General features: G+C 46.5%; 3 protein-coding genes across 14 annotated transcripts in view; 2 read left to right on the forward strand and 1 right to left on the reverse strand.

Moving 5' to 3' along the window:
* Positions 1–1,026: 1,026 nt before the first annotated feature.
* LOC308386189 (gamma-crystallin N-B) lies at positions 1,027–7,293 on the forward strand. 2 transcript variants are annotated; one of them, XM_080865547.1, is made up of 5 exons: positions 1,027–1,223; positions 4,468–4,559; positions 5,512–5,668; positions 5,979–6,124; positions 6,781–7,293. In XM_080865547.1, the coding sequence occupies exons 1-5, from the start codon at positions 1,068–1,070 to the stop codon at positions 6,914–6,916; spliced, it is 687 nt and encodes a 228-aa protein (XP_080721673.1). In that variant the 5' UTR covers positions 1,027–1,067; the 3' UTR covers positions 6,917–7,293. The 2 variants fall into 2 exon arrangements, with proteins under 2 accessions (XP_080721673.1, XP_080721674.1); XM_080865548.1 differs by lacking the exon at positions 1,027–1,223 and adding an exon at positions 3,714–3,867 and having other exon boundaries at positions 6,781–7,030.
* Positions 7,294–7,489: 196 nt separating this feature from the next.
* Positions 7,490–18,923, reverse strand: nub1 (negative regulator of ubiquitin-like proteins 1). 2 transcript variants are annotated; one of them, XM_080865522.1, is made up of 16 exons: positions 18,567–18,923; positions 18,372–18,473; positions 17,999–18,144; positions 16,839–17,006; positions 16,638–16,702; positions 14,963–15,027; positions 14,730–14,897; positions 14,491–14,579; positions 14,295–14,401; positions 13,842–14,028; positions 13,248–13,355; positions 13,013–13,165; positions 12,785–12,931; positions 12,624–12,704; positions 11,987–12,182; positions 7,490–11,449 (listed from the first exon to the last, which is right to left on the reverse strand). In XM_080865522.1, exons 3-16 carry the CDS (start codon positions 18,137–18,139, stop codon positions 11,310–11,312), a joined length of 1,815 nt encoding a protein of 604 aa, XP_080721648.1. In that variant the 5' UTR covers positions 18,140–18,144; positions 18,372–18,473; positions 18,567–18,923; the 3' UTR covers positions 7,490–11,309. The 2 variants fall into 2 exon arrangements, with proteins under 2 accessions (XP_080721648.1, XP_080721647.1); XM_080865521.1 differs by lacking the exon at positions 18,372–18,473 and having other exon boundaries at positions 7,492–11,449; positions 18,567–18,921.
* A 1,413-nt stretch (positions 18,924–20,336) lies between these two features.
* LOC308386166 (NACHT, LRR and PYD domains-containing protein 12-like) overlaps positions 20,337–24,279 on the forward strand; it is a 33,996-nt gene continuing 30,053 nt past the window's right edge. For 6 of the 10 annotated variants that reach the window (XR_013969739.1, XR_013969740.1, XR_013969741.1 and 3 more), the window contains exons 1-4: positions 20,674–21,528; positions 21,709–21,844; positions 22,128–22,232; positions 23,756–23,887. Coding sequence is in view for 7 of the 10 variants with exons in the window: in XM_080865510.1 (XP_080721636.1) it covers positions 21,735–21,844; positions 22,128–22,232; positions 23,756–23,887 (347 nt within the window). In the remaining 3 variants the exon portion in view is untranslated. The other 4 variants (XM_080865506.1, XM_080865507.1, XM_080865508.1 and 1 more) reach the window with 4 other exon arrangements.

The raw sequence follows: 24,279 nt of genomic DNA on the forward strand, positions 1-24,279 counted from the left end.
CTGAAAGGATTTTATTAATTGCAGTAGAGACCATATTTACATTCCTTAGAAATAAGGCAGTGTCGTCAGCACATTGACTAATTTTAAATTCTTTATCAAGAATGTTTATTCCTTCCACATCTGGAGAGAGTTTGATATAAATGGCATTTCTGCTGCAACAATAAACAATAACGGGCTAATAGGGCATCCCTGCCGAATGCCACGATTAATTTTAAAACTATTAGAAAACCCTTGATTGAGAGCAGTTCTACTTGTTATATCTCTGTACAACATTTTCACTACACTAACAGATCTGGGACCAAAACCCACAGCCTCCAGAGCTTTAAATAAAAAATTATGCTCCAAAGAATCAAAAGCTTTAAAGAAATCAAGAAATAAAATAAGGCTATCATGAGGAATTAAATGATTGTAATCCAACATATCTAATACTAAACGGGTATGATGATGGATGTGACGTCCTTTTATAAAGGCTGACTGTGTCTCATCTATTATTTGAGTTATTCCTATTTTTAATCTGTTGGCATAGAGATGAGCTAACAATTCATAATCACAGCAAAGAAGTGTGATACGTCTCCAGTTATCTAAAAGGACAGAGTCCTTGTTTGGTTTAGGAAGTAAAGAAATTATTCCTCGTTTCACAGTTGGAGAGCGCATCTGATCATCAGTGTTGGGGAGTAACGGAATACATGTACCGCCGTTACGTATTTAGAATACAAAATATGAGTAACTGTATTCCGTTACAGTTACCGTTTAAAAAGGTGGTATTCAGAATACAGTTACTTTGTTGAAATAAATGGATTACACTGCGGTACTTTCCCGTTTCATATTGTCGCGGGTCAGGACTGTTTGGTTTTGTTTGACAGCTACGTTCTGTTGTTCCAGGCGGCAGCGTTACGGTTGCCATGGTTACAGGGCGACGCTCTCTCTCTCTCTCTGCAACTGTGTGTTTCCTGGGTGAGAGAGCGCCTTTTCGTTGTTGTTGTTGTGCTAAGCTAACAGGCAGAATGCTACAAGCATAGCTCTAAAGAATGTAGCATCATGGGCAGTGTAGTCGTGTTGCAGGGAGAATGGACTGCCATACACGTTATGTGTCTGTGAGCGCGAGGAGGGAGAAAAAGGGGAGTGGAAAGGTACGAGCAGTCATCGAGGAAAAACGGGAGCTGGAAGCATGTAAATATAATAATAACCACTGCAGCCAAGAAGAGAGCCTGACGAGCCCAGCTGTAAGTAAGCTATTAAGACTCGACTGTACACCGTGTTCCTGTTTTCCTCCGAAAACAATAAGTTCCGTTGGAGCAGTCTTTCAACGCCTCTCTCTGTCTCTCGCAAGAAAAGTTGACCCACACAACAAAGTAAAGCTATTTTTCGGCTACGAGCCGACAGGGACCCCGCCGTATTAGTCAGAGGTCCCTTTACTACGGTTCGGAGTCGCGGACCTTCAGTAATAGTAATAAATCACACAGCAACAGTACATTCACGTTGTTGTAAAAAGCATGATAATATTGTAGCGGGTCAGGGCTGTTCGGGGTTCTGCTTGTACAGTTATGTTTTGTGTATGTTGCCATGGTGACGGGTGACGCCCTCTCGCTGCGACGGTGTGTCCTTCCGGGGTCAGAGGGCGCCCTATGTGTGCTGTGGTTGCCGCGCTGAGCAGTTAGCTAGTGGCAGTGCGTTCTTCTGCAAATGTAATAAACGGCTGTGCTCCCTGGCTAGCTCACGGGAAGCAAGACCAAACGATACCTCCGTCTCCTCCTTGTCTGAACTCGCCACAATATATTAAGTAATCCAAAGTATTCAGAATACGTTACTGTCATTGAGTAACGTAACGGAATAGGTTACAGAATACATTTTGGGGCATGTATTCTGTATTCTGTAATGGAATACATTTTAAAAGTAACCTTCCCAACACTGCTGATCATTAACACATTCATTGAATACCTCTAATAACAAATCTTTAATGTCACTCCAGAAATATCTGTAAAATTCAATCGTGGCTCCACTCGCCATCTGGGAAACAGCAGCATCCAAATCTGTGAACATGCTTATTTAAACACGTCTCTGCGGCTGACTCACTGCTGCCTCTGCTGGACATCAGGGGAACTGCAGATGCTGCCTGTGTAGAAGCCTGTAAACCCCGTCGAGCAGAGCACGATCAAAAGTCTGTGACTGTGGAGTCTGAGTGCAGTGAACTCATCGGCGTGTTCAGGAAACCAGCCTGAGACCATCTGAGCTCTGACACGGAGCTTTGGCAGCCTGAGCCCAGGAGGCTGTCCTGACAAACAGCTGACTGCAATCATGTGACCACAGTCAGAGCTGCAGGTGGTTAATGTGCTTTCATTCTGCCTGTGTTCAGCCTGATCCTCAGAAAACCTGCAAACACACCTCAGAGAAACGTTTATAATGTTTCATGTTTTAAACATTATAAATAATATTTAATGTTGCTTCAGGTTGAAGGTTTCAGCTCAGAGAACAGAACAAAGCTTTGATTCGGTGCTTCCTGTCTCGTCTCAGCTTGGTGCAGTGTTTCCATCAGCTGAGAGCACCTGACAGGTACGTCCTCTGACTGTCCACCTGTGTGCTGACAGGACACATACATCAACTGTAACCACACAGGTGAGGACGCGGCGGGAAACCTACCAGCAATAAAAACAGGAAGCACAACAGCAGTTACCAAAATAAAACAGGAAGCGGAAACACAGGAGACACGAGGAGGATAAAAACCAGAAAAAGAACCACACACAGGAAGTAGAAACCCAAACTGTGGTGGTAAAAGTCACCTGTTCACCTGCCGAGAGTAGCTTTACCTCAGCCTGAGGTTCACTGCTGCTGCTGTTGGTGCTCAGAGAGATGAAGACGTCACATCAAAGCAGGACTGAAGCTCAGCTCCTGGAAAAGTTTAAATAGTCAAAGAAAGACTGAACGAAACCTAACAGCTGCATCAGTGCAGGCAGTGTCAGTGACGCAGTATTAGTACTGTACTTTTAGGAATACTTTTACTGCAGTAAAGGATGGCAGTACTTCCTCCTGACCACAGCCTGTTTGTGTAGAAACGTGACGTGTGCAAGATCATTGAGCTGCAAAGCTGCGGCCAAGCACTTTCTATTCACACACACACTCACACACACACACTCACACACACACACACACACACACACACACACACACACACACACTCACACACTCTCACTCACACACACACTCACACACACACACACACTCACACACACACTCACACACACACTCACACACACACACACACTCACACACACACACTCACACACACACACACACACACACACACACACACACACACACACACACACACTCTCACTCACACACACACTCACACACACACACACACTCACACACACACTCACACACACACACACACTCACACACACACACACACTCACACACTCACACACACACGCACGCACACACACGCACACACACACTCACACACACACACACACTCACACACACACACACACTCACACACACACTCACACACACACACACACACACACACACACACTCACACACACACTCACACACACACACACACACACACACACACACACTCACACACACACTCACACACACACACACACTCACACACACACTCACACACACACACAGCAGAATCAGCAGACAGGTCTGGATGAACTGAAAGCGTCGAGGCAGCAGAAACCTTTGAAGCCGACGCTTTTGTCCGGGGGCCTCGGCCCTCGGCCCGCCGCGCCCCTCGGTCGCCCCCCTTCCGTATAAATTGGGGTGTCCAACTTTTTCTCTGTTACACTGTGTGTGTGGTTGCGGGCCAGGTTGGACGACATCCAGCGGGACAAAATGTCACAGTACTCTGGAAAGGTGAGTGAGACCGACGAGGATCGCTTTGAGCTCTGTTTCAGTCTGAGCTCTGAAGCTGAAGATCAGGCTGCTTAAAATAGTCAATTTTTGAATGGAGTTTGGTGTGAAGCTCTTCACAGCAGCAGGACATTTAGTTTTTAAAGACAAGAACAGAAAAAATAAATCATCATCTGAGTTTCACTTCACATTCATGTGAAACATTAAAACGACAGTTTCTGTTTTTGTTAAAACTTCACTGTTTGCTGTTGATGATGTCACTTTAATAAAGCAGCTGGGGTCATGTTTAAGACCAAACAGACGTCGCTGCACGCTCGATCGTCCTCTAAGCCCAGGATCAGGTTACAGAGCAGTAAAAATACTCAGTTACTTTCCAGCCTAGATTCAGAAATGTCATTCATTGTTATTTATTCGTGTTATTCCATGTTAGAGACATCAAAGACTAACAACCTGGTGAAGGATGGAGATGATTCACATGACAGAGTCATGATAAATTCAGACCTGTGAGACTGGAGGCTTCAGATTACAGCAGGAACTTCGTCCTGTCAATCATTTTTAAATAAAGTTTTATTGAATGAAAGCACGTGACCGTTTGTCCTGCAGATTACTTTTTATGAGGGGAAGTGCTTCACCGGCAGGAAGCTGGAGGTCAGAGGTGACTGTGATAACTTCCAGGACCGCGGCTTCATGAACAGGTAACTTCCTGTTTTCAGGTGTTTGCTTTCTCTTTTTTTCTTTACTGAAGACGTTTGAACCTGAACTGAGTCAGAGCAGATCTTCAGTCGCACCTTCAGTTTCTCTGAGCTCAGAAACCAGAGTCTGACTGATCAGCTGATCAGAGGAAACGTAACAGCTGGTTTTATGTAATACCGCTCTGAGCCACGAGGGGGCGCAGCCTGTCAGTGTAACTGTAAGCAGGTCATGAAGTCATGACAAGTACAACAAATGTCAGAAACTGAGAGACCTGCAGCGCACATCTGGAAACACATGTGTGGAATCGCTGCCCCCTGGTGGTCACATTTATATTCAAACCGTGTGGACGAAACTGTTTCTGCTTTCAGCTTCTGAAATTCAGGCGAGAGCTGATATTTCTGACGAGCCTCTGAATACTGATACGAGGTCAGTGTTTCAGTTACTCTTAAGATTTTTCTAATGACATCAATGAAAACACAGAAGAACAGAAGCTTTGTGATTTCTGGCCGTACAGGAAGTCTAAACGTTTCCTTTTTAGTGACAAATAGAAACACATATCAAAGATCTGACGTTCTGCAAACTCAAAGATGTGAATTTGATGACCAACAGTTTTCACTAACAGCACAAACTCAGACTGAAGTCCGTCCACACAGAAACCATATTCAGCACTTTTTTTTCTGACCTTATCAAACATTCAGCCGCTCTTCATCAGAGGAGAGCACGAGGCCGACATCATCATCATCATGGTCAGGATAAACTGGAGTTCTTGGTGTAAGTGCTTCCTGTTTCCTTCAGCTGATCATCACCTGAACTCCATGACTGCGTCTGAGCAGCAGATGATCGTGCTGGGACGGAGGATGAAAAAGTTCTGACCAGTTAAACCTGCTGATGGTTTCAACATGTGACTGAGCACCTCTGCAGGGTAACATCTGGAGCCTGTCTTTGTCTCTTCAGGGTGAACTCGATCCGTGTGGAGAGCGGAGCCTGGATCTGCTACGACCACCCTGACTTCAAGGGCCAGCAGTACATCCTGGAGCACGGCGAGTACCCAGAATTCCAGAGGTGGAACTCCCACAACGACCACATGGGATCCTGCAAACCCATCCGCATGGTGAGCACCTCTGACGGAGTCGTGATTGTTTAAAGAGCACGGATGAGGTGATCTGACAGATCTGAGATTTTACTGCTGTTAGGAAACACAATTTCATCTTCTTTTTAATTCACACTTTTAAAAATGTCAGAGTTTGTTTTTCATGTGTTAGTGAAAGACTGACTCTGTGAGTCTTTTCCACTGAGGGGAAACCATCTTTTCTTGCTTTGGGGTGAAGCACCTTCATCCTGAAGCTACAGCTGCTCCGTCCGGTCTGTGATGTAGGTTTTGTTGTTGGATTCTGACCTAATCGTGTCCGTCTGTCCGGCAGCACGGCGAGCACTACCGCATCGAGCTGTTCGAGGGCTGTAACTTCTCCGGTCAGTGCGTGGACATCTGCGACGACTGCCCCTTCCTGCAGAGCCGCGGCTTCTCCAAGAACTGCATCAACTCTGTGAAGGTCTACGGAGACGGAGCGTGAGTTTCTCCTTTACCAGAAACCTTAACGCTGATGTTCCTACTCCCCAGGGGATAGACTTTGGTGACCTTTAACCTGAGATTAGTATTAGGACAATATTCCTAACATGCTAACAGGAAATATTTATCATTCACATTCAAAGTAAAGGTCGGTTGTTGACATATTCCTGCTCTGCAGAGGATGAACTCTGTAGACTTTATTGCTGCTGGCAGCTTAGACTGTGGGGCTCATTATTTATTATCCCCAGATGATGAAATGTGACACAGTAATGTTCTTGTTCTTGGAAGTTTTGGCTGATGATTGATTTGATTGATTGAGTTCAAACTTTAGCTTTCAGGATTTTTCACGCTCATGTCCCCCTGAGGATGAACCCCACCAGGCTTATCTTATTATTAGACTTCTCACCTGGAGACCAGTAGAACTGTTTTTCATCCTCAGCTTAATTTTTCTATTTAGTGCTAATGTTAGCATGCTAACAACCTAAGGTTGGATGTGTTAGCATGACTTAACATAATAGAAAAAAGTCTAAAGATGTTTTAAGGCGGAATATATTTAAACATCATTCTGAATCCTCCTTAACAAAAGTGTGACAGGTTAATAAAAGCATGTTCCTCACTTTAACCCCGCCTCTCTTCCCTCCTTGCTCCACCTCCAGCTGGGTGATGTACGAGGAGCCAAACTTCCGTGGCCGCATGTACATTGTTGAGCGTGGAGACTACTGCAGCCATAACGAGTGGCAGGCCCAGAACCCCAACATCCAGTCCATCCGCAGAGTCGTCAACTACTTCTAAACCCCTCTGACCTCTGACCCCCAACCCTGACCAGCCCCCCTCACCTGTGACTGTAATCATGTACGATAAATAAACTCGGACTAAAATAAGAAAGCAGGTTTTTTATCAAACAGTCTGTGTGTGTGTTGATTTGTGTGGCCACACCGACACCATCACATAAACAGGTTTTCATTCCTGCTGTGACAAAAGAAATTATAATCTGGATTAATACAGATAACAGAAAATATCTGTTTCTGACAGGTGGAGAGTTAATTGAAACTTCTGACAAAGTTTTAAAGATGTATTGTGGTGAATCCCACTGATGATATAAAAGACTCACAAAAATTCATGTATTCATATGATGCACTAAGTGTTAGAGGGTTAGAAGAGTCCAGGACCTTTAAATATGTCTGTGAAGGTTTGCAGTCATCCAGGTCAGAGTAATCTAAGGAGCTTGGCAGAGAATCCCAGAATTTTAAGCCCTATGGGAGTGTCCCTAAGAGGGTCATGGACCCACTACTGACCCTCTTAGGGACACTCCCATAGGGCTTATAAATCTGGACTCTCTACCAGTTGCTCTTAGAACTGAAGACGTTCTCAGATGAGAGGCCAAAAGTCTTCAAGAAACTTAAAGTCCAGATGCTTTTCTCTCCAAGATCCTTAGACTAGGATTTTTCAACCATCAATCATTTAGATATAAGGAGTAACAGGACATGTGAAGGAATAATAAGTTGGTCTAATTATGAGCTGCGTGAATGCATCGATCTTTAAAGCACTTTTTGGCTCTAGGTTATATTCCTGGAGAATTTACATCAAGTTAGTACTCAGAGGCCCCTCCGTGAATCGCTACCTCATCGTGGTGGAAGGTTTGTGTGTCCCAGGGATCCTGTGTTGTTGGGGGGCTTTTGCACTCTGGTAGGGTCTCCTGTGGCAAATCAGTCCTTGGTGAGGGACCAGACAAGAGTGATTCAAAAATCACCAATTAGAAGTAGATCCAGATTGTCTGCACTTAGCATCAGTTCAGAGTACCCGGCCTTCCTGAAGTCCTTGGGTGTGGTGCTTGAGGGTGCTCCACCTCGGGACTCGTCTTACTGGGAGACTTCAACACTCGGGCAATGACAGTGTGACCTGGAGGGGCGTGATTTGGAGGAAAGGAGCGTCTGTTCGTTAGTCGAACCTCGGATACAGGAGGAACAATGCAATTCCCATCCTGGTCGTGGAACACTAGACCAGCTCTCTATCCTGTCAAGGATACCTGAGGGAGCATGGGAAATTGCCCAACCAGTCTGCATGTATTTTGTGGACTTGGAGAAGGCACTCGACCGTGTCCCTCATGGTGTTCTGTAGGAGGTGCTGCGGGAGTATGGGGAGTCTTTGCTACGGGCTATCTGAACCTTACACAACTGCTGCAAGAGCTTGGTCCACATAGCTGGCAATAAGTCAGACTCGCTCCCGGTGGGTTATGGACCCCACCAAGGCTGCACTTTGTCACTGATTCTGTTCATAATCTTTATGGAGGAGTTTGGCCATCCAGGAGGGGCTCATACAGCGCAGGAATATATTAATCAGTATTAGAGTTACAGTGGTTGCAAAAGTATTCGGCCCCCTTGAACTTTCCCACATTACGTCACATTACAGCCACAAACATGAATCAATGTTATTGGAATTCCAGGTGAAAGACCAACACAAAGTGGTGCACACGTGAGAAGTGGAACCAAAATCATACATGATTCCAACATTTTTTACAAATAAATAACTACAAAGTGGGGTGTGCGTAATTATTCAGCCCCTTTGGTCTGAGTGCAGTCAGTTGCCCATAGACGTTGCCTGATGAGTGCTAATGACTAAATAGAGTGCACCTGTGTGTAATCGAACAAGGCCGAACAAGGAGAGCGCTGATCAGAAATGCAGCCGAGAGGCCCATGGTGACTCTGGACGAGCTGCAGAGATCTACAGCTCAGGTGGGGGAATCTGTCCATAGGACAACTATTAGTCGTGCACTGCACAAAGTTGGCCTTTATGGAAGAGTGGCAAGAAGAAAGCCATTGTTAACAGAAAACCATAAGAAGTCCTGTTTGCAGTTTGCCACAAGCCATGTGGGGACACAGCAAACATGTGGAAGAAGCTGCTCTGGTCAGATGAGACCAAAATGCAAAACGCTATGTGTGGAAAACTAACACTGCACATCACTCTGAACACACCATCCCCACTGTCAGATATGGTGGTGGCAGCATCATGCTCTGGGGGGGGCTTCTCTTCATCTGGGACAGGGAAGCTGGTCAGAGTTGATGGGAAGATGGATGGAGCCAAATACAGGGCAGTCTTGGAAGAAAACCTCTTGGAGTCTGCAAAAGACTTGAGACTGGGGCGGAGCTTCAACTTCCAGCAGGACAACGACCCTAAACATAAAGCCAGGGCAACAATGGGATGGTTTAAAACAAAACATATCCATGTGTTAGACTGGCCCAGTCAAAGTCCAGATCTAAATCCAGTCGAGAATCTGTGGCAAGATCTGAAAACTGCTGTTAACAAACGCTGTCCATCTAATCTGACTGAGCTGGAGCTGTTTCAAAGAAGAATGGGCAAAGATTTCAGTCTGTAGATGTGCAAAGCTGGTAGAGACAGACCCTAAAAGACTGGCAGCTGGAACTGCAGCAAAAGCTGGTTCTACAAAGTGTTGACTCAGAGGCTGAATAATTACACACACCCCACTTTGCAGTTATTTATTTGAAACAAATGTTTGGAATCATCAGTGTTGGGGAGTAACGGAATACATGTACCGCCGTTACGTATTTAAAATACAAAATATGAGTAACTGTATTCCGTTACAGTTACCGTTTAAAAAGGTGGTATTCAGAATACAGTTACTTTGTTGAAATAAATGGATTACACTGCGGTACTTTCCTGTTTCATATTGTCGCGGGTCAGGACTGTTTGGGTTTGTTTGACAGCTACGTTCTGTTGTTCCAGGCGGCAGCGTTACGGTTGCCATGGTTACAGGGCGACGCTCTCTCTCTCTCTCTGCGACTGTGTGTTTCCTGGGTGAGAGAGGCCTTTTCGTTGTTGTTGTTGTTGTTGTGCTAAGCTAACAGGCAGAATGCTACAAGCATAGCTCTAAAGAATGTAGCATCATGGGCAGTGTAGTCCGTGCTGCTGGGAGAATGGACTGCCATACACGTTATGGGTCTGTGAGCGCGAGGAGGGAGAAAAAGGGGAGTGGAAAGGTACGAGTTGTCATCGAGGAAAAACGGGAGCTGGAAGCATGTAAATATAATAATAACCACTGCAGCCAAGAAGAGTGCCTGACGAGCCCAGTTGTAAGTAAGCTATTAAGACTCGACTGTTCGTGTTTTCCTCCGAAAACAGTAAGTTCCGTTGGAGCAGCCTTTCAACGCCTCTCTCTGTCTCTCGCAAGAAAAGTTGACCCACACAACAAAGTAAAGCTATTTTTCGGCTACGAGCCGACAGGGACCCCGCCGTATTAGTCAGAGGTCCCTTTACTACGGTTCGGAGTCGCGGACCTTCAGTAATAGTAATAAATCACACAGCAATAGTACATTCACGTTGTTGTAAAAAGCATGATAATATATTAAGTAATCCAAAGTATTCAGAATACGTTACTGTCATTGAGTAACGTAACGGAATACGTTACAGAATACATTTTGGGGCATGTATTCTGTATTCTGTAATGGAATACATTTTAAAAGTAACCTTCCCAACACTGGGAATCATGTATGATTCTCGTTCCACTTCTCACGTGTGCACCACTTTGTGTTGGTCTTTCACCTGGAATTCCAATAACATTGATTCATGTTTGTGGCTGTAATGTGACAAAATGTGGAAAAGTTCAAGGGGGCTGAATACTTTTGTAAGCCACTGTAGCAGCCTTTCCTGCTCAGACTCAGCTTTGTCTCACAGTTCTTCTGGAAGGTTCTGAGGGTTCGAGCCTGAAGTGCAGAGTGAGACTCAGAGTGAAGACTGAGTCTGTTGATGCACCACCCTAACCCCCATGCTACACCTCCTCCACCACCAATCAGCTTCAGTCTCTGTTCTTCTCACTGACCTGGTGTTTTTGCTTTTGTGTTTTTGTGTTTTCAGACAGACAGACAGAAACACTTTGTGTCGTCTTTATTGGCTCCATCACAACCAAAGAATCAACAGGAAACCGCTCAGACACAAACTGAGACTCCGCTTTGATCCAACATCACCAACAATGATGTCATTGATGATGTCACTGATTAAACTGATACACCTGTGCGGTTTGAGCGGCGGGACTCTGAATTATTGCTGAACAGATGATCGTCACTGTCTCCACATTGGCACGCCGCTCTGAACTCCCCGACTGCAGGACGATCTGTGTGTGCGCGTGTTTGTTCTACACAGCGACAACACTCGACCCGGCCCGAGCGTGTCACTAGGTGTGGGCGGGCTCACGGTGCAGGTACGCCTTCATGGCAGAGATGAGCTCGCTCTCCTCCTCCAGCGTGAGGTCCAGGTAGTCCTCCTCGTGGGGGGCGATGTCCTCGAGCACCTCGCTCACCAGCTCGCTGTCCTCTGGAGGGTCACACAAGCAGACTTTAGATCATGTGACTTTTTTCTTTTCTGTTTTTGTCTTTAAGGGTTTTTATTGATTCTATTTTAAACATTTAATCTCCGACTGACAGTCTGTGTGAAATCACAACTACACCTCTGAGGTACATTCCTCAGCTCGTCGGGTCACTCAGGCTTTCTATTGGACGATGATGGGTTTCTAAACCACATGACCGTCCTCACTGAAGCCCCATTGGCTGGTTTGGTTAGCATGTTTTCACAGTGACTGATGAGATGAAGATGAACCTGCTCTAAACGAGTTTCACCCTGTGAGCTCTCAGTTTCAGAGAAAAGCAAAGAGACGTCTGTAGAAGTTTCCATGCTCGTCAGACAAAACGAGTCACAGAGACTGAGGAAGACGAAAGGTCTAATCTGGCAGCTCAGGTCCTTACAAAGGATGAGATCTGCTGACATCTGCCTCGTTCAAACATCGACTCGCTCACTTCCTGTTCTGTAACTTTGTTTTGTTTATGCTGGATAAACGAAGGGCGGTTCTGTTACCTGGGGAGCTGGAGGCGGAGCTGGGCTCCTCTGAGGATGGTGTGGAGGAGGAGGAGGATGTGGAGGGCGGGGTCAGCAGCTCCGGGGAGAGGACGCCCTGGTTGTCCAACAGCAGCTGTGTCGCTGATTGGACGTCTCCACCTGTCAGTCTGAGCGCCGCTTCAGCCGAATCCCGCTCGAATCCCAAATACAACAGCTGGAGGGACAGAAAGAGAACAGCTGGAGGAGAACAGCTGGAAGAGAACAGCTGGAGGAGAACAGCTGGAAGAGAACAGCTGGAGGAGAGCAGCTGGAGGAGGGCAGCTGGAGGAGAGCAGCTGGAGGGAAGGAAAGAGAACAGCTGGAGGAGACATAGCTATAGGAGAACAGCTGGAGGAGAACAGCTGGAGGGACAGAAAGAGAACAGCTGGAGGAGAACAGCTGGAGGGAAGGAAAGAGAACAGCTGGAGGAGACATAGCTATAGGAGAACAGCTGGAGGAGAACAGCTGGAGGAGAACAGCTGGAGGGACAGAAAGAGAACAGCTGGAGGAGACATAGCTATAGGAGAACAGAGAGAAGCCCCGCCCCCAGCTTTCCTCTGCTCGTCTTGTCACTGTTCAATAAAGTTTGAATGTTGAACGTGACCTCTGAGCGTACCTGCTCCACCATCTCTGGGCTAGCTCCGCCCTCTGTGTTGTTATTGGTCGCCTGGGCATCCTGGCTCGAGTCCAGCAGGATCTGGGGATGGCACAGAGGAGAACATGGAGTCAGTCACGGCTCCACCTGTGAGACCTGTACGAGGAGGCGGGGCCACTGACAGCGTAAGCTCTGTCTACGTTCCCGTCGGCGTGGTGCAGGGCGCGGGCGGCGTCTCTCTGGGAGAACCCCAGCTCCATCAGGGCGGAGATGGCCTCCATCCTCGTCCTCCTCTTCTGTCTCTCCCTCTGCTTCAGCTCCTCCCGCTCCTGATAAATAGAGATAAAACTTTATTAAACACTCAAACGGGACGACGACAGGCGGTGAACTGACTTCCTGTCAGGTGTTACCTGTCGGCGGGTGCTGATGTGGATGGCGGCCTCCTGCAGGTCGCCCCGGGAGGCTCTGAGGCCGAGCCGAGCTTCTCTCTCGCTGAAGCCCAGCGCCATCAGCTGAGCCATCTTCTCCGAGTCGGGACGCAGGCGCGCGTACAGAGACTCCACCTGACACACACAGCAGCTCAGTGAGCCACTCACACACAGCTGGATTATTGTGGACTGTCACTCATGCTAAGCCGAGTCTCACCCTGGAGAGCTGCAGCCGCGCCTCAGAGTCGCTTCCTTCGATGTAGGAGAGGAGGCTCTGCAGGAGGTACAGACGCAGGAACAGCACCTCCTCTCTGCCCGTGTTACCCTGGCAACACACACATTAAGTCAATGACAGGCTGAAGGTTACAGATTCACTGCAATAACTTAAGCATAGCTCATCAGCATGTGTTACCATGGTGATACATCCCAGTAAGAAGTAAACAGTGGACATCTGCAGTGAGACTGTTCAGCTTCACATTGTTTACAACATTAACATTAAAACTTTATTTACACAGGTCGTCCCACTGAGACTCAATGTGTCACATACATGCTCACTCTCAGCATCGTCTAAGAAGCTGACCAATCAGAGTGCAGTCTGTCTTCACCTCCACTCAGCCTGCTCAAACCTGATTGGTCAATGATTCTCAGACTACAGGAAATGGACTACAAATATGGACTACAAATACAAACCAGAAAGTTTATTCCCTCATGTTGGTCACAAACATGAACACGTTCCCTGATGATGGTTTCACCCTCAGCATCAACACACAGTGTGTGTGTGTGTGTGTGTGTGTGTGTGAGAGAGTCTGACCTTGATCATCAGCAGTCTCTCCTGCTGTTCTCCGTAGCAACGCAGGAAACAGTCCTCGGCTCTCTGCAGGCGGCTCCGCCCATCCTCCAGGCAGGACAGCGCCTCCAGAGCGCGGTAACACCACACGATGTCCAGCTGCAGCACGGCGTAGTTGTCCACGGAGCTGAGCAGCGCCGAGCCGCACTTCCTGCACGCACGCACACACACACACAGGACTTTAACCCTCATTAATGACACACAGCACGCTGGATGTGCTGGAAAACCTCCTCACTCTGGAGGTTTATTTTGAAAAGCTGGTGCACGTTGCGCTCACACACAGGGACTTCCTGTCTCATGAACACAGTTTCAGACGTTTACAGTGGCGGTGGATGAAGAGTCTCTGATCTCAGGCTGAAGGCTGATAAACTCGTGGTGAGCTGTGACGCGGCTCAGAGCCAATCAGCTCGCTCGTACCTGAACTGCTGGTCGGCCTGCAGCAGGTGACACAGAGCGTTATCGTGCTGCTTCCTCTTCATCAGAGCGCGACCTTTCTCATGGAAGCCCATGGCCAGGATCAGAGCCTGCACACACACACACACACACACACAGAGGTTACACAGCAGCGCCCCCTGGTGCCGACCTCCACACTGCGTCCTATCTCAAACTCCACCTTCTTCTCCGTGGGGGGAATCTTCAGAGGGTTTCCTTTCTGGTCGGCGATCTCCAGGAACGGTGTGGTGTGTGGGTCCTCGCTGCCGTCTGATGGAGAGGAGCAGACATTTAAAAACAAACAGCTGTGCCCCTCCCACTGCCACGCCCACATGGTCACCTGTTAGCCTGGGACACCACCCTGCTGTGGTCACCTGTGGGCTGAACAAAGGTGTGTTGGAGGCGTGGTTATTTCCTCACCTCTCTCTGACAGGATCTGGAAGCCTTTCTGGGTCCTCTGGACGCTCTCCTCCTGGCTCCTCCTCTCCTCCTCCTCCTCCGTCAGCTGCTGCTTCAGCTCGCCGTCGCTCACCCTCAGCACCATCACCTTGCTGTGGTTCTTCACGCCCTGCTCGTCCAGACGCCGCTCTGCACACACACACACGCTCAGCTCTGACAGATCACATGACTACTGCAGCTGTGAGGTCACTGACCTGCAGACAGAGTCCTCCCACTCAGGATCAGCTTGATGCTCCTGAGGCCGTGCTCCTCAGCGACCCTGCACGCACGCGCACACACACACACACACACACACACACACACACACACACACACACACACACACACACACACTTTACTACAGTATTGAATGGAGAACTGGTTCTTCTGCTTCCCAGTTTTCCAGCTGCTTGGAATCATTTGTCCTGTTGATCCCACTTCTTGTCCTCACACTACGATCAGCTGATTCCAGCTTGGATGTCAGAGGAGGAAAATAGTGACCATGTGTGTCCAAATGCATTTTTTATTGCACAAAAGAAGAAGATGAATGTAAATGTAAATAAGTGAAACGTGCATCCAGGACAGAAACACTCACAGTGCTGCTAACACAACCTCACTTCTTTACATCTGCACTGACAGCATGCTAACGCTAAGCTAGCCCAGAGTGAAAGCTGAGCGTGTGCAGACTCCACCCCTCGGCTCAGCAGCCAGAGCCTGAACTTCAACAGGTAACAAACTGATGAGCAGTCAGGCTGCAGCCTCGTTACTACCTGTTCCTGTTTCTACAGTCGAATCACCGTGGCAACCATTTTTTGTGTGTCTTCATCTTTGATTTGTGCGGTCAGCTTTGTGCTATGTTGGAGGTGTGTGTCCTCATTACAGGTGTGTTGGTGCCTCAGGTTTAAACAGTGATTATGAGACAGTGAGCTGCAGCTGTTTTACAGGGTAACATGAAAGTAATGCAACGAGTAGTGTAACTAGTTACCTTTTCCCAGGAGTAATTAAGTATTGCATTACTTTTACACCACGTTCCAAATTATTAATAAAATTGTATTTAAGTGTCACAAAGATTAAATGTGTTGTTTTTCAATCAAACTCATGGTTGGCATTGTGTCTCAGAGCTGTTTGGATCACCGACATCAGCCTCAGACACCTGCGATCATTCCTTTTCTACTGAAGAAGCATGCGCCACATTATTAAGCACACCACCACTTACAAGCAACATGGGAAAGAAAAAAGCTCTCTCTGCTGAAGAGTGTGAAACAGTTGAATGCCTTGGACACATAATGAAAACCTTTCATATTTCATACATCCATCCATTCACTTCCGCTTATCCTTTTCAGGGTCGCGGGGGGCGCTGGAGCCTATCCCAGCTGTCATAGGGCGAGAGGCGGGGTACACCCTGGACAGGTCGCCAGTCTGTCGCAGGGCCAACACACAGGGACAGACAACCATTCACACTCACATTCATTCACACCTAGTGGCAATTTGGATTATCCAATTAACCTATCCCCACAAGCTGCATGTCTTTGGACGGTGGGAGGAAGCCGGAGTACCCGGAGGGAACCCACGCAAACACGGGGAGAACATGCAAACTCCACACAGAAAGACCCCGGCCTGATGGTGGCACTGAACTCAGGACCTTCTTGCTGTGCGGCAACAGTGCTAACCACCGTGCTTAGTAAACATAATTAATGTAATTAATATGTATCAGTGTGACGTCTTTATTGTTGCTTAGCGATGGAGGTGACTCTCACATCGCAGCCAATGGCAATCGATGAACATCTGAATCAATTAGAGATATCAATAATAGAATCTGATTGGCTAAAATCTTATCAGTTTCCATAGCCACACACACACACACACTCAGCCTGCGATGTAATCGAGTACCTGTCCACCACCTGCTGCGCCGACACGTCCAGCCTCGTCTCCAGGTACGTCCTGACCTTTGGATCCTGGAAGCAAACACTGAGGTCATTCTCCTCCGTCACAGGAGAGCAAAGCATTGTGGGTCGGTGTGTGTCATGTGATGAGTGTGTGGCGTGAGGTACACCGTCAGGTAGCTTCCTCTGTCCTCGCCGCCTTCGTTACCTTCTTGGCGTCTCGCGGCAGCAGCAGCTCCAGCGTCGCCACGCTCGTCTCCCTGAACGTTTGGTTTCCTCTGCCTCGCTTCACCGCCTGAGCTCGGATCGACTCCAGAGCGCCCCCTACCTCCGACATGGGCAGGCGCAGCAGGGGGGCGTAGCGCTCCGCCAGCTCCTGATGGAAGAAGAACAGCACTGAGCGCGCTCAGAACAGAATCCAACGGCGCTGCACATGGGCTGAACTTTGCTGTGACGCTGAGACAAAAACCTCACTGATGCTTGAATCTCAGTGAAACAGAATCAGTCAGTCCTCATCCAGGGGCGATTTTAGCCCCTTTTTGGGGGCGCTTCCCCCAAACCCGCCTGGGTGCTTCAGCAGCCCCAAAGATTTCTGTTTTTGACAATATTGGCTGTTTGTGTGACACTACTAAAAATATAAAAAGCATGCAGTACTTAATTGACAACATTTAACAACAAAAGTATAGATAGCCCCTCCCCCTGCTCTGGGGGGACAAAAGGACCCCCTGATGATCCTCTAATCGCCTGAGCCAAGGTGTGAAACTGGGTGTGGGTCCCAATCAGCCAGAGTTTCGGGTGTGTTCATTGTGAAACCTGGTCCCACCCTATCATGTGACTTCCTGAGGTCAGATGGCCCAGGATGTGAGTGGGCGTTAAGGCGTCTGGGAAGGGATCTCAAAACTGGGAGGAACAGGGGCTTAAATGCACCAAGGAGACAGTCAGAGACAACTCGGGACAACTGGAGACATTTAAGGATGCAGGGACTGACAGAGACGGGGAAGACGTCTCATCGTGACGAGTAAAGTGTATCTTGGCTGGATGGGCAGCTCTCTGCATGCTCAGCACCCCAAAGCTCTGATCCTAGAAGCGCCCTGCTCTCATGTGTTTCCTCTATAATCTGTTTCACTGGGTCAGTAAGTTGTTTAACTGAGGTTTCCTCTGACAGGAAAGAAAAACTGAACTCTTTAATGATGGTTTTATTTTTTTTGTTTTAGCAGATTTATTATTTTATTGGATTCATGTGAATGATTAATTTGTTAAACAGCGTCACAAAGTGACCTTCATAGACCTGGCTGAACGTTATATCCTCATACTTTGATCTCAGTAGGAAGGTGTGTGTGGCCACACCTCCTCAGGCGGGTCACCCACCTGCATGTGCTGCTGGCCCTGCTGCTGGCCCTGCTGCTGGCCTGGCTGCTGGCCCTGCTCGGTGTACGGCGGGTTCCACAGCTGGATCTTCTCCTGCTTCAGGAGGTTCTTCAGCTTGGCCTCCAAGTTCTGCTCCGCCATCGTCTCTGAGAGGATACAAGATAAAAACTGTGACGTCAGCATCTCAGGTCCACGAAGACCTTTTTAAAACCCCTGGACCGGGTCAGAGGACAGCAGCTGCTCACATCTGGAAGCGTTTCAGTGAAGCTCCGCCCCCTGATGGTGGCCAGCGATCACTACAGGAAGTGCAGCTGTAATAATCTGTTTCCTGACTTTGAGTTAAAGCTGAGGTTAGTCATCATAAATCACTCACTCCTGTCACACACAGCTCCAGCTGCATGAAGGGAAATGTAGGATCCACACAGCAGCCTCCTTGTATAAAGTCCAGAGGTCAAACGACAGTTCAGAGGTCAAACTACAGTTCAGAGGTCAAACGACAGTTCAGAGGTCAAACTACAGTTCAGAGGTCAAACTAAAGTTCAGAGGTCTCGGTGACTTCAGCACAAACCTGTGGTGTGTCTTCAGCTGCTCCAAACTCTGCTCCCGGCGGATTTACGACACAACAGCCTCAAACACGACACTTAATCAGAGAAATGACGCCACCGGGCTGACGTCAGCAGCTAACAGCTGCAGGTGAGCACAGCTGCTCTGACAGGTAGCTCACTGTCACAGGACCCGACGGCGACCAGCAGCTCGATCCGAGAGCCGGTAAAACTGCGGTAAAGCTCCGCGGCGGCAGCTGTCTGCTGTTGTTTACGCGAACCAGGCTTTTCTGGGAGGGAGGCGAGCGCTCACTCTGCGCATGCTCCAGGATCAGCTGATCGCTCCAACGACGTCTGCCGAACACAGGCCGACGCTCCAGGACCACGTCACAGCAGACACGAGTCTTCACGAATATAGACGATCTTTGATCCTGCCGTACGGCTGCCCACGAGGGTCAAAACGAACAAACGCTACCTTAATGACACAAAGGGAAATGTATTAAAAATGTAAATACTAGTAAGTGCAGCAAAAGATATTTTGTTTGAAATGTATTGAAAATAAAATAAATAAGCAAATGATAAAAAAGAAAACCAGAAAATATAACAGTGAGTGATGCAACATGTTAGAAAAGGCAAAATAATAATTCAAAATAAAGTAAGACCGATTTTAAAGCTAAGACAACCCAGCAGGATCAAATTCAATCATAAATAATAAAAAACAATTTAAAAAAGTATAAGAACACTAACAGAGCCAAATCCAAAATCTGCGGTTATACATTTATTCTATCTCTGTGTTTGTTCTTTCCATTTGTTTTCTACATACTGTTTCTTAATAAAGTTTAATATTTGAAAAAAAACCCCAAAAAACCAAAAACCATCCAAACAGCGGTGGCTTTCTGAAACATCGGATATGTATTGGATTCAGCACCACATACGAAAGTGACCCCAATCGGATTTGAAAATATCGCATTTGTGCCGTTCACACTTTCACACCATGATCGGATATGAGTCGCATAGGGTCAAAAAAATCGGATTTGATGCGCTTTCGCCTGCAGTGTGAACGTAGCCTAAGTTGTAGTGATGGGATTTCCGGCTCTTTGTAGAGAACCGGCTCTTTCAGCTCCGAACCGGCTCTTCAGGTTGTTTTGTTGCTTTAATTGATTTATTATTAACAATAATATAAAATTATGCACAAAAGGAATTACTAAAGTAAAAAAAAAAAGTGGTTTTATTTATATATGTTTATATGTAAATATATGTGGTGGCCCCTAGAGACAAAACACGTACAAACTCCAAAACACATTTCTAGCGTTAACTGAACTTCAAAACAGAGCTACCTAGATCATTTAAATTACACAATTGAAAGCATGTGTGTGTTGTTTGTGTATTAGTGTGTGAATGTGTGTGTGAATGGGTGGATGACTGGATGTGTAAAGCGCCTTGGGGTCTTTAGGGACTAGTAAAGCGCTATACAAATACAGGCCATTTACCATATTTATACACAAGCACTCATATATATTCAAATAATTCAAAAAAATGTTCATTTAAGGGCCACAGAATATTTCTTTTTTTTGGGGGGGGCAGTGAAATACATTCTTTAAAGGGTTGCTTATTTCAATTACAAATCTAAAAGGGGAGGAATGTAATGGAGTGAATTGATGCCACCCAGTGGTAAAATACAGAAGTGCCTGTTACAGAGCTAGTTCTTGGTTGACCAACACATAACAAAAAAGGGTAGCTTGTGCACCGCTAACAAAGCAACAAGTTAGTGTGTGATGTCCTGCTGTTCAATAAAGCACCTATCCACGTCCTCCTGATCTTTTCAAAGAGCCTAATCCAGAATATCACAATAAGAAAACAATTTCTTTTCAGTAAAGTGGTTTAAAAAGTGTTTGCAGAGAGTCGGGGAAGCCTCTCAGAACATCAGGGCGAGATTTATCCACTGAGTGAATGGGTTAAATGCATAATTTACCTACAGGGGATTAATAAAGTATACACAAAAAACAAGATAAAAACTTTAAGTCTTAAGTTAAAAACTACAAGTCCCAGCATCCTTTGTGTTTAGGGCGGAGAAGTGAAAGTGTTGATCCTCAGAGCAGCAGGAGGAGGAAGGTGGAGCTGCGGCAGGTGAGTGTTAACGTGAATGTTTCTTCTTATGACATAAAATAATTCCACGCTGTTCATGTCTGTGGGTGAAACGTGAGGCCGGTGGGCTCCTCTCAGCACTTTCCGTCCACTCCGTTGATTTCCTGTAAGTAGAGAGGAAGTGAAGCGAAGTGCGCAGTTTAGCTGAGCCTCCGTTTAGTGTGAGAGAGCAGGAGGAGAGTGAGAGCTGTGCTGAGGCAGCTGAGTGTAAACACCGCTCTGACATTACTGTGTCTCTGTGGCGGGAACAACAGGCTCCGTCAGTGGAGGCAAAAATAATCAGACTTTGGTTTTTCAAAGGAAACTACTTTATGTCGGAAGAGGCCGCGCGCTCATTGGATAACGACTTTTCAATCTCAAGTTATTAGCCAATGAGCGCTTAGATTCACAGTAAGACCTTATCACGTCATTCTTTTAAACTAACACATCGACAGTAAAACTGTAACGTGTCCTGTGATCTATAAACACTCTGTGATGAATAATCTGAAGTCATTTTGAGCCTGACAGTAGTTTCCTGTCACAGAGCAGAAGCTGCAGGCAGTTTTTGGCACCTTTATATTTAATTTATTCCAAAATAAATCAATAAAGGTAGAAAAGAACTCAGTGACATTAAAATCTATTTTAAAGACAGATGTGACCAAGTGCAACAAATATAAGATGACATGTTTACAGATATTTGAAGTATTGATCATGTGTAGAACACAGAGCAGGTCCAATAACAGAGTCATCCTGCTCACAAACAGCACTTTGGTTTCATGAGCTCACTTCCTGCAGTGATCCTCAGCTTCTCTCCAAAGGAGCCGTAACATGTGGGCTCCTCACCATGATGATGATCCAAACACACTGAGTTCCTTCATCATCATGTACTTATTAAATAATGTGATGGTTTTGGTGTTTTTTAAAGACTTTGAGCCTCTAAAATAACTGGTTTGGACTTTAGGGCCAAAGCTCCAACATTAGAAAGCCGTCAGTGTGATGCTTCCAGTACAACAGCACCTCTGAGTGTGTGTGTTTACCTCTCAGACTAACTCCACCCTGACATCAAGAAGATGGAGGAAGAGGACGGAGCAGCATCTGCAGCATCCAGCTGTGTGTCTGTGAGGAGTGACTGGTCCAAAGAAAGACCTCCAAACTTCAGTCATGGAGCTCAGCTGACCATGTAAGAGAGCTGCTAAAGCCATAGAAGTTATGATGTAGACTGGAATAATCTGACATGTTGTTCACAGCAGAAATGTGTCTGATCAGATCAATAATCCGTGTTTGTGCTGATTTGTGGCGGCTGCAGCCATGTTGGTACCAACAGAACAATCAGCTGTTTGTGATGATGTCACATTTCTGTAAAGGAGCTCACAGTCTGATAGAAATCTGTGAGTGATGGACGATCAGCTGTTTATATGGTGTTCATGTCAGAATCTATCAGTAACTGATGTTTGTGTTTGCAGGGGTCAGAGGTCACAGTCTCCAGCATCCAGCTGTGTGTCTGTGAGGAGTGACTGGTCCAAAGAAAGAGATCCTCCAAACTTCAGTCATGAACCTGCAGCAACAATGTAAGGAAGCTATTATTCTGACTGTGTTTAGATCCTGTAATCCAGGAGAATCGAGTCTGCTGGCTTCATGATCCTGTCAGCATGTGTGGCAGAGAAGGACCCAAATTCAAGGCTCAGGAAACACGATGGAAAACTCAAACACAGCTTTATTACTGAAGTCCTGAAAATTAATCAAACATGAGCCAGACTGAAAGTATCATGAGGAGGAACACAACAAAGAACCGATAGAGACTGATTAGCACACACGGGATGATGAGGGAACAGAGCTGAAACTAATCAGACAGGGGAAGCAAAACTGAACACAGTGCACACAGGATGAGAGAATGTCAAAATAAAACAGGAAATGACTGACACTGACTAAAGCTGTGTCCCAAAACATCGGCTGCATCCTCCGGAGGCCGCGTTTGAAGGCCGACTACGTCACAGCCAGGCGGCGAAGGCTGTCCCAATCCGTCGACTCCTTCAAATGCGTCCTTCACTGAAGGATGGGTCGGGTGTGTCCTTCGTGGCCCACCATATCCCAGAATTCATAGCGCGGCCCAGCCAATTCCAGTTTCCAACAGTGGCGGCAGCTACTTAATTTTTAATATTACTCTTATTAATCTTAGTGGGTCACAAAATAAAGTTTTCAGATATTTTCAGGCAGGAACAGGAATCCAACCCATCAGCTAAGCAAACAGGGAGCGAACGACACAGAATCACCACAGGGACGTAAATAAAACTCTCTAACCAGAAGACGACATGATGCAGACATGATGATCCAACAACAGGCATACAAAACCCAAACATGCCCAAACTCAGAACCATCAGCACCTGATTTGACCTCGAGGAAGAGGTCAGAGTAACGTGGTAATTAGACCCTACAGGTCTGTATGTTGGCAGTAAGGAACAGCGTCTTAAACAGCTCTATAGTGTTATTATCAGTTTGACCTCCAGATCAACCTGTGACCTCTTGGTCTCTTCTTCCCTCTCCGTGTTCACTCGTCTCTCTGTGTTTAACCAGCAGTTATTATTAACCTCTGTCTCTCTTCCACAGCATGTCTTTATCCTGCCGCCCTCCTCTCACATGGCCCCGCCCCTCCCTGAGCCTGGTTCTGTCGGAGGTTTCTTCCTGTTAAAGGGGAGTTTTTCTTTCCCGCTGTCGCCAAAGTGCTGCTCATAGGGAGTCATATGATTGTTGGGTTTTTCTCTGTATGTGTTATTGTAGCATCTCCCTATGAAGCGCCTTGAGGCGACTGCTGTTGTGATTTAATGCTGTATAAATAAAACTGAATTGAACTGAAACTGAAGGAGAGGTCAAATGTGACATGACATTTTAACATGTACATGTTGCTTTCTGTACTAACGTGCAGACAGAAGGACACAAAGTCATATCCTCCTTGTTTTCCTGTGAACGTCTCTGCAGCTGTTTGTAATCTAATCTCAGATTACTGACACAAACCATCACATTATCCAGTTTGTGTGTTTAGAGTTACTTCAAAGATTTTAACCAGAGAATTTATCAGTAATTGATGTGTTTGCAGGGGTCAGAGGTCACAGTCTCCAGCATCCAGCTGTGTGTCTGTGAGGAGTGACTGGTCCAAAGAAAGACCTCCAAACTTCAGTCATGAACCTGCAGCAACAAAGTTCTTCAGTCAAGGAGCTCAGCTGACCATGTAAGAGAGCTGCTGACTGTAATTCTACCAGTGACATCATAGTTTATTCCTGTTATTTATTTATTTATTTTTTTGCCTGTCCCGTTTGGCTCTGTTGCATCAGAATTGTTGTCTAAAGGCAAAGAAAGATGCCCAACGGATTTACTTTACCAAACTGACCATCCCAGCCTTGCTGTAATGGTCCATTTGATTCACCTTTTATTGTTTATTTTATTTTCACTTGCTGAATACGGGACAGACTTGACTGGAGGAAAGAAAGAGAAAGAGCTGAGAAGAGGGACGGGGGAGAAGGGCAAAAAACAAAAACCAACAGAATGGGCAGAAAAAGAAAATGCATCTATGGATCACCTGGATCACCTGTTGAGAAAGAAAAAAGAAAACAAGCAGAAGAA

Source organism: Rhamphochromis sp. 'chilingali' (assembly GCF_963969265.1).
Source record: "Rhamphochromis sp. 'chilingali' genome assembly, chromosome: 18".
Lineage (NCBI taxonomy): Eukaryota > Metazoa > Chordata > Actinopteri > Cichliformes > Cichlidae > Rhamphochromis > Rhamphochromis sp. 'chilingali'.